This window comes from Salvelinus sp. IW2-2015, linkage group LG23, assembly GCF_002910315.2.
Source record: "Salvelinus sp. IW2-2015 linkage group LG23, ASM291031v2, whole genome shotgun sequence".
Taxonomy (NCBI): domain Eukaryota; kingdom Metazoa; phylum Chordata; class Actinopteri; order Salmoniformes; family Salmonidae; genus Salvelinus; species Salvelinus sp. IW2-2015.
Genome location: NC_036863.1, coordinates 32,952,832 through 32,963,282, shown reverse-complemented (window position 1 = coordinate 32,963,282; position 10,451 = coordinate 32,952,832). Strand labels below are relative to the sequence as shown.

The following is a 10,451-nucleotide window of genomic DNA, read 5'->3' as shown; positions in this document are numbered from 1 at the left end:
GGGAGGGAGCTAGACTGAGTTGATCCCACGTGTGACGATTCCATTCCCGGCTCAGTAATATTCTCATAGCGGGGCTTTGCATAGCTTTTGCCGTGTCTGTGTGTGTGTGTCTGTTACTGTAGTTACTGCCTATAGTTTGGTTAGCTATGGAAGGAGACGGGAGTCAAGTCACATCTGGAAGCCCAAATGATTCACAACATGACCCGGGGTAAGATTATAAACATTTTCGAATTTTATTTATTTATTGGATTTTTCATGTGAGAATATCTGGCAGAGGATTTAGCGCTGTGCCGTGCTGGATTCAGTTTGCAGTGCGCACATAACCATTGGTCTTTCCTTCCGGATGCAGTTAGTGATAGCTACGAAGCTTCTGCTTTGCTTTGGCAGATTACAGTAGCATGTGTGGCCTCCCCCTTTTAACAAAATACATTATTGCTATCGAGCGAATGTTTTTTTTTTGCTTCTCTCTATTTAAGATCGCTTTTATAAGTAGTTAGTCTTCAAAATGGCCGATCTAACATCTGGACTCACTTCTGCTATGTTTTCTTCTTACAGTAAAATGTTTATCGGTGGCCTCAGTTGGCAAACCTCACCAGGTGAGACAATTATTCCCTTACATGTCCCATCTTTCATGTTGTTTTGTTGCAATGATTGATCGTGCTTGCACGCGTTCTCTGTGTGTGCGTGTGTGCAGTATACTATATGGATATGTGTGTGCCTGTGTGCGTGCAAGGTTGTTTGTTATTTCCAATCATCTGAAGTCCTCTATTCGACCCCTATGTGCATTGCAGGGCGTGTTTGAATCACACTGACAACAGTATGACGACCATTTGTACTTGACTAATTACCCAATATATTTTCTCTATTTACAGACAGCCTTAGAGACTATTTTAGCAAATTCGGAGAGATAAGAGAATGTATGGTGATGAGAGACCCCACGACAAAACGTTCCAGGTAAAATAAAAGGTTTTTACTTTTGCTTTCCAGTAGGTGAAATTATATCCTACACTTGTGTACATGCCACATTTTAACCCGGGCTGTTTGTCCCGCGTTGTGTTTCACAGAGATAGCTGCAGCTGTATTGCTCGCAGTAAACTGCGGGCAAATGCAATTTGACATTGACTTTGGGAATTGGGACTGCAATAACGTCATATAACTTAAATATCAGTGCCCGCAATTACTATAGTAATCTATAATCCAGGATAGTCGTATCTCTATCATCTGAATGAATAGTGGTTAATTAGGATAGTGTAAATACATGTGTGTGCAGTTCTATTTTTTGAAAGCTAATGAAATTCCTGATACATGTTAATGCACTGAGAGAATCAGCTGAGCTTATATTCAATGTTCCCATTTGAATAAATAATGCGTAATCTAATTGATGTTACTTTGTGTTTCTTTGTTTTGCAGAGGATTTGGGTTCGTTACGTTTGCAGATGCTGCCAGTGTAGATAAAGTCTTAGCTCAACCACACCACGAATTAGACTCAAAGACGGTATGTTTGTGTTTTGATGTCATTTGCAATGATATTTTACTGTCTGTGTTGTACATTTTAAATGTTCATCATTGCCTTCATTTCACAGGCATGCTTGAGTTGTAATAATACTGTAATATAAGTTCCACATAGAAAAATAATACCACATTAAAACCAACAACAACTGCAGTACATCCATGTGTGGCAGGTGGCATCTCAGAATACTCAGAATGCCATGTACCGGTCACTGGGTCGGCCCTCTTGGTAAAGACCTCTTTGGTAAAACCATACATTTTATCAAAGCTGTAGATGTGGAATAAGCCCATGATAACACCGCTGCCTCCTCCATGCAAACTCTTGCAGTAAAACGCCACTCAGAGGTGAATCTCATATCTGCTCAAATTCCCTTTTCTGAATGAATGAAGCTCTCATGCCCGCTTTCCCCTTACCATTATGGCTCCACATGTGCACATATCCCATGTCACTKAAATGGGCTGTCTCTCACAGACCTCCCACGTCCATGCATATGACCTTTCAGATCATACATGTCACTCTAGTCAGTTTGATGTATATCACATCATTGGAAGTGGAAAGTTACAAATGTGATTGTATTAAATAATTGTTGATGTCCAAAGGGTCCATTAATCCTGTAAATCTCAACAAATATTTGGTATTTCTTTACGTCAGTGGATGCTTCTTATACATAAGTGTATTTGAAATATTAGAACTGTTGCTTCTAAGTTTAAAGCACAGTACATTGTCAAATCTATAAAATGCCAAAACCTTCCCAATTACCAAAACCTATTTTCTGTCTTCTTATAATATCAACAAACCTGGTGCTTCTCCCATCAGTTTATCTCATGTACCTTTCCATCAGACCAAGGCATCCATACACACACACACACACACACACACACACACACACACACACACACACATGGCATCCCCATCCCCAAGCCTTGAACTATTGTGTTGTGCTTCCCTTTTGAAATGTGGCAGTAGATGAATAATTAAGCATGTCAGTAATCTGTGTAGCGGTGAATTAGACAGCGTTCAGATGAAATCATATTTGTCTGAGATATCTGCTCAGTGGGTGGTGATATCCAGTCATGCTCACACAGCTCTGGAAATGGAATAGTCCAAACCGAGAAATAAACGCTTTGTTTGCAGCCTTCTGTGAAAGTCAAGTTCAGAGGGGAGTGTCTTTCAGATATATTTGGCAAGACAAACCTATTGTACTTCAGCAAGCAGTGTACAATTACAGTGGAGCCTGGCTGAAAGCAGTGCTATAACTTGTTGTAAGGCTGTCCTGACCTGACTGGCAAGTCACTGGAGGGTGCTTGTAAAGGCTTTCCGTTTTTATCTTGATACTTGAAAGTGAAAGAGGAGCGGGTTCATGTTTTGCATGTCATAAAAGGAAAGTAGCACCTGTAAGCTGTTGCAGATAATATTGGGATGTACAATGCAGATAGTGGGGAGAAAGCCACAGAGTGTTTCATTTAATGTGTGATTATTTGATACACACACCATGACAGAATGTTATCGCTTAGAGCACTGTGACATATTAGAATATATGGCATACATGTAGGAATTAAATCATTGATAAATAGCCTACACACATGCAGTATAAATACTGACGATTAGCATGTGTTCTATATGTACAGTACAAGTCAAAAGTTTGGACAAATCTACTCATTCAAGGGTTTTTCTTTATTTTACTATTTTCTACATTGTAGAATAATAGTGAAGACATCAAAATTATGAAGTAACACATATGGAATCATGTAGTAACCAAAACAGTGTTAAACAAATCAAAATATATTTTAGGATTTCAGATTCTTCAAAGTAGCCGCTCTTTGCCTTGTTGACAGCTTTGCACTCTTTTGGCATTCTCTCAACTCGCTTCATGAGGTAGTCACCTGGAATGCATTTCAATTAACAGGTGTGCCTTGTTAAAAGTTCATTTGTGGAATTTCTTTCCTTCTTAATGTATTTGAGCCAATCAGTTGTGTTGTGACAAGGTAGGGGTGGTGTACAGAAGATAGCCCTATTTGGTAAAAGACCAAGTCCATATTATGTCAAGAACAGCTCAAATAAGCAAAGAGAAACYACAGTCCATCATTACTTTAAGATATGAAGGTCAGTCACTTAGGAAAATTCCAAGAACTTTGAAAGTTTCTTCATGTGCAGTCGCAAATACCATCAAGTGCTATGATGAAACTGGCTCTCATAAGGACCGCCACAGGAAAGGAAGACCCAGAGTTACCTCTGCTGCAGAGGATATGTTCATTAGAGTTACCAGCCTCAGATTGCAGCCCAAATAAATGTTAAATAGTTCAAGTAACAGACACACCTCAACATCAACTGTTCAGAGGAGACTGCATGAATCAGGCCTTCATGGTCGAATTACTGCAAAGAAACCACTACTAAAGGACACCAATAATAAGAAGAGACTTCCTTGTGCCAAGAAACACGAGCAATGGACATTAGACTGGTTGAAATCTGTCCTTTGATCTGATGAGTCCAAATTTGATATTTTTGGTTCCAACCGCTGTGTCTTTGTGAGACGCAGAGTAGGTGAATGGATGATCTCCCCATGTGTGTCTCCCACCGTGAAGTATGGAGGAGGAGATGTGGCGGTGCTTTGCTGGTGACACTGTCTGTGATTTATTTAGAATTCAAGGCACACTTAACCAGTATGGCTACCACAGTATTCTGCAGRGATACGCCATCCCATCTGGTTTGCGCTTAGTGGGACTATCATTAGTTTTTCAACAGGACAATGACCCAACACACCTCCAGGCTTTGTATGGGTTATTTGACCAGTGAAGTTGAGTGATGGATTGCTGCATCAGATGACCTGTCCTCCACAATCACCAGACCTCAACCCAATTGAGATGGTTTGGGATGAGTTGGACTGCAGAGTGAAGGAAAAGCAGCCAACAAGTGCTGAGCATATGTGGGAACTCCTTCAAGACTGTTGGAAAAGCATTCCAGGTGACGCTGGTTGAGAGAATGCCAAGCTGTCATCAAGGCAAAGAGTGGCTACTTTGAAGAATCTAAAATATATTTTGATTTGTTTATCAATGTTTTGGTTACTACATGATTCCATATGTGTTATTTCATAGTTTTGATGTCTTCACTATTATTCTACAATGTAGGAAATAGTAAAAAAGTAAGAAAAACTCTTGAATGAGTAGGTGTGTCCAAACTTTTGACTTGTACTGTATGTCTGAATATGGTACGTACAGTATACTGTAGATATACAGTACTTTTGATACATCTACATTAGGGAGGGAAGAACTCTTTATTTGTGATAATGAATATGCTTTAGTAACCTTAATTGAATAACACTCGTTTTGCCCCTCGTGGTGTAGATAGAATGCAGGTGGTACAACAGTTGGTTATTGACAAAGCACTCATACCAATGCACTTTATGTTCTCTGTAGAGATGAGAAGTCTCATCTGGTGTCTTTGCTTGGTGTGTCCTGTATCTGTATTTGTTTCATCCACATTTCTTACTATAACCGAACAACTAATACGACTCAAAGATAAACAATTCTGTCTGACAAACTAACCATAGTTATTAACAATTGAGTTGCCTGTAGTTACATTGTAAGTCGACATATTGTCAAATAAAACATTGGTATTAGTTCCGTTGAATTTATTGTTTGGATTATTTAATGTAAAGTATAAATAAAGCTCTCGCCTTAATAAAGCCATTTGGTTTCCATTTTGTCTGTACAGTGTGTAATGAATAAGACTTCCTTTGAGTGAAGTAAGCTATAATTGAAATTGCAGGTTATAGCTTGATATATTTTATCGAGAACATTTTTGAAACATACAATCACGTTGTAATGTTTTATTTGTTTATTTTTTTCCAGAACATTACACATTTATTAATTACTGTTAGTTAAATTTCCCTTGCACTAAGGTGTGTTGTGTTAATAAAATTGACAGACGGCATCTTGATAAGCAAGCGAGAATACCCCGTGAAAATCATTCGGATTAAGATTCTGAAAGCGCAGTGGTTTAGCAGTTGAAGAGATGGAGGATGTCATGTTCTCTGTATGAGCTGAGTTATTGAAGGACCTAAAGTGTGGCCCTATTAATACTAAGCAACGCTGAGATCAACATTTGATAGTTCCTGATGTGCCACTGAGGTTAAATAGGGCACTTTGCCGGCATGCAAAGGAAGCAACTGTTGTTTCATCACATAGACCTGAGCCAGCAGTGTTCTGCCTTATTTTCCATTCCATCAGTCTTTCTGCAGAAGRGCACATGTAGGATGTACAGTTCCTTGCACAGTCTTCACATTTTGCTGCCTTAAAATTCAAAAGGGATTAAAAATTGTAGAACAAAAAATATATATARGTCTTGATTGCCTATGTCTTCACACCCCAGAGGTAATACCTGATGGAAGCACCTTTGGCAGCCATTACAGCTGTGAATCATTTTGAATAAGATTCTACCAACTTTGCACAACTATTAGGGTAACATGTATATTGTTTTTGTAAAAATTGCTTAAGCTCAGTAAATTTGGTTGGGAATCATTGATGGGCACTAATATTCAAACATTGTCTCAGATATTCAAGCAAATTTAAGGCAGGAGTGAGACTAGACCACTCAGGAACACTCAACCCCTCTTGTAAAACAATTCTGGTGTGTCTTTGTCATAAACATTTGTGTAATTGTCTCTATCCCAGGGTTACATTTTCTGAAGACTGAGGCGGGTTTTCCTTTACCTTTTTTCCTGGGCTTTGCTTTTTCCATAATTATTTAGATCCTAACAAACTCCCCAATCCCTGCAGATGACAAGCATACCCATAACATGATTCTGCCACCACAATACAATCAATACGTCCTCATTTTGTATTTKTTACTAATTTGGAAAATGCTCTAGAATTTTTTTATTTCACTTACAAAGTGTGGAATAGGTTGTGTAGATCAATAATAAACAACATCAAATGTTATCCCTTTTTAGATGTAATTTTAAGGCTCCAAAATGTGAAGATTGTGCAAGGGTTGTGTAGACTTTCACTAGCGACTGTATGTATTACACTGTATGTACTAACTACCGTGTTGAAGAGCGCAATGCAGTCTCGTACCAGGTCGCTCTTGCAAAAGAGATTTGATCTTAGTGAGACTACATAAACTAAATACAAGAAATCTACCAGTTTATGTACTGACATTTTTTTTCATAGAACACTTACTGTGTAGAGATGAGTCAAGATCTAATCATCCTCCCACATTGCTATTTCAACAACAACACTAGAGAATGTTCATTATGTTGAACTTCGATTGCTCTTCATGTGTTTTTGTGGAGATGCTAGGTTGGTAGGAAGCTTGAAAGTACAGCATTTTGACGCTTGAATGGATTCTTCTCTCTCAGTGGTGACCTTGAAGGGACTTAGTGAAAGAGTTTACTTGCAATAGCCTACAAGGCTGCAGGTTTAGAAATAAACTAATGCAACTGAGATAAAAAAGAAGAAAAAATCTCATTCAATGGTACAGTGTTTATAAATATTTGATCTATTTCTCACAGTTAGCATACTCCAGTTCCAAACAGTATGACATTTTACAACATATTCCTCCTTTGTTTGTTGTAGTGGATGTTCTCTAGTGCTAATGGCCTCAGTGTGGAAGCAGGATAACCCCGTGGAGAAAGATGTCAGCGAGAGACGTGGACAATGAGCACATGTATGCTTTCATAATGCACACACCATCATAATGTGCCACGGCTATTGTTCAATCCACCCTGATTGCATGGGTTGCTTTCTGTCCAGTTATTAAAACAGAGTGCTTTCAGACCAGGATGAATGTGAATGGAGACATATGGCCAAGTAGAGCCTGAGGCTTCAAAACACAAAGCAATTCAGAACATATTTAGAATGTTATATTTGATATTATCCTATATCCCATTTGGAAAAGTATAAGTTATTTTTTTTACGTACAGTTAGTTTAAGAAATGATGACGAACATGATTTGAAGTGATTATAATTCTTCATTATGTGAGGAGTTGTAGAGTTAGATTACTGCGTCACAGTATCAATGTCCAGGTCGGGATTATTCACTCTGGACTCCTGCCAGAGGAGATGTACTGTACTGCTAAATAAGTGATTTTTTTCTTCCAAGACAAAGGTAGCCTATTTTGTCCACAGATATTTTCAGCCATTATTCAATGACCTCTGGCCAACCCCTGTTTGCTGTTTTGATGTAGCGTTTGAAATGACAGAATGGCTGGTTGAGGTGAGGGGGATAAGAACAGAGAGAGAGAGAGAGAAAGAAGAAAGGGCTGGTACAGATAGGAGCAGCTGCTCTGAACAAATCTAAGCCTCCTCTGTCAGATATAAATTGAAAGTAATGTCAGCTGTGAGCTCACCTCCACCGTGCCCCTTGTTGGTTCAGGTCTAGCAGGTGCTTTGTCTTCGACAGTTAATCATGTAAGGTATACATACCTTTCCCAGGCTTAGAGCCAACAGATCCTATGATGGATTTTGTCTTCTTCTCAGACTTTTCTCTTRACAGTATTATGCATCCAAACATGCAGTACTTTTTGCATTGTCATCATTCGTTGCACTTATAATAATTACAGTGATTGTATTTTGAGCAAAGGAATACCTGTGGCATACTACAAAACGTCAATTGAATTGAATCAACACAGACATACAGAGCCTTCAGAAAGTAGTCACACCTCTTGARTTTTTCTACATTTTGTTGTGTTACAGCCTGAATTCAAAATGGATTAAATGTAGTTTTTTTGTAACTGATCTACACACACTCCCCCATAATGTCAAAGTGGAATTATGTTTTTCAATGTGTTCACAAATTAATAAAAAATTAAAAGCTGAAATGTCTTGAGTCAGTAAGTATTCAACCCTTTTTATGGCAAGCCTAAATAAGTTCATGGGTAAAGATTTGCTTAAAAAGTCACATAATAAGTTGCATGGACTCACTCTGTGTGCAATACTAGTGTTTAACATGATTTTTGAATGACTACCTCATCTCTGTACCCCATACATACAATTATCTGTAAGGTCCCTCAGTCAAACAGTGAATTTCAAATACAGATTCAACCACAAAGACCAGGGAGGTTTTCCAATGCCTTGCAAAAAGTGCACCTATTGGTAGATTAAAAAAATATATAATTGAATATTTCTTTGAGCATGGTGAAGTTTTTTATTACAGCTTGGATGACCAAGTCACTACAAAGATAAACGCATCCTTCCTAACTCAGTTGCCGGAGAGGACGGAAACCGCTCAGGGATTTCACCATGAGGCCAACAGTGACTTTAAAACATTTACAGTGTTTAATGACTTTAATTGGATATAACTGAGGATGGATCAACAACATTGTAGTTACTCGACAATACTAACCTAATTGACGGTGTGAAAAGAAGGAAGCCTGTACATACCAAAAATATTCCAAAACATGTATCCTATTTGCAACAAGGCACTAAAGTAATGCTGCAAAAAATTGGCAAAGCAATTAACTTTTTTCCCTGAATACAAAGTGTTATGTTTGGGGCAAATCCAATACWACTGAGGACCACTCTCAATATTTTCAAGCATAGTGGTGGCTGCATCATGTTATGGGTATGCTTGTAATCGTTAAGAACTGGAGAGTTTTTCAGGATAAAAAATAAACGGAATGGAGCTAAGCACAGGCAAAATCCTAGAGCAAAACCTGGTTCAGTCTGTTTCCACCAGACATTGGGAGATGCATTCACCTTTCAGCATGACAATAACCTAAAAAAACCAAGGCCAAATCTATAATGGAGTTGCTTACCAAAAAGACAGTAAATATTCTTGAGTGGCCGAGTTACAATTTTTACTTGAATTTACTAGAAAATCTGTGGCAATACCTGAAAATGCTTGTCTAGCAAAGATCAACCACCAATTTGACAGTGCTTGAAGAATTTTAAAATTAATAATGAACTAATGTTGCACAATCCAGGTGTGGAAAGTTCTTAGAGACTTACCCAGAAATACTCACAGCTGTAATCGCTGCCAAAGGTGCTCTTACAAAGTTTTGACTCAGGGGTMTGAATACTTAAGTAAATGAGATATTTCTGTATTTCTTTATCAATAAATTTTCAAAAATTTATAAAAACATGTTTTCACTTTGTCATTATGGGMTATTGTGTGTAGATGGGTGAGAAAAAAATGATTTCATCAATTTTGTATTCAGGCTGTAACACAACAAAATGTGGAATAAGTCAAGGGGWATGAAAACTTTCTGAAAGCACTGTACATGTAATTATTTTTTATAACATAGCTTACACAGCAGGCTAAAGCAGGCTTCCAAATGTGGATAATAAATTGCTCTAGAATGATGTAATGTTCCAAAACAATACTTCTTTGATAAGGGCATGCCTAATGGCCTCAAGTGAAATTATGATTTCATTTGGGTATTTGTTGGCASTGCATTTGACATCGATGATTATACTTGTTTGTGTATGAGAACCATAGGGAAATTGACTGAAAGAAGCAGATGATAAATCATTATATACTAATGCTTCCTAAATCATTCAAAGCACAAAGAAAACAATTAAGAAATCAAGCCTTTTGATAAGCAATTGTGGCAGCTTTAAAAACAACRTAATCTTAAACTGCCAGTATAGAGGAAGATCTGTTAAGAGAGAGAGTTTACCCAGAATCTGGAATAATGTAGGAAATCCTGTTGGAAGATCTAAACTAAGGATGTAAACAATTGCCTCCTGCCCTGATCTTTCACAATCGCACAGTGACTAGGCCCTCTGAGACCCTGCTGTAAAAAGCTGTAACAGAAGATAAAAGGAGGGGAACATGTGTTGGTTTGTTCTCTTTTATTAGTCTGACATACCTAGTTTGAAGATGCTGTAGAGCTTGAGAAAAAGCTTTTTTTAAACTTTGGCATATGATCCATTACATATTGTAGATTAGCTTCCGGTATGCATTGTAATTTGTACCAGAATTAAAACATTGATTGAATATA

At 37.9% G+C, this 10,451-nt stretch overlaps 1 protein-coding gene across 1 annotated transcript in view; it reads left to right on the top strand.

Annotated features, from left to right (window-relative positions):
* The window catches only part of LOC111950941 (RNA-binding protein Musashi homolog 2-like), a 233,891-nt gene continuing 223,440 nt past the window's right edge, over nt 1-10,451 (top strand). The window contains exons 1-4 of the mRNA XM_023968898.2: nt 1-208; nt 556-596; nt 873-954; nt 1,411-1,495. Of these exons, the coding sequence (XP_023824666.1) occupies nt 147-208; nt 556-596; nt 873-954; nt 1,411-1,495 (270 nt within the window). The 5' untranslated portion in view covers nt 1-146. The remainder of the gene's footprint in view (nt 209-555; nt 597-872; nt 955-1,410; nt 1,496-10,451) is intronic.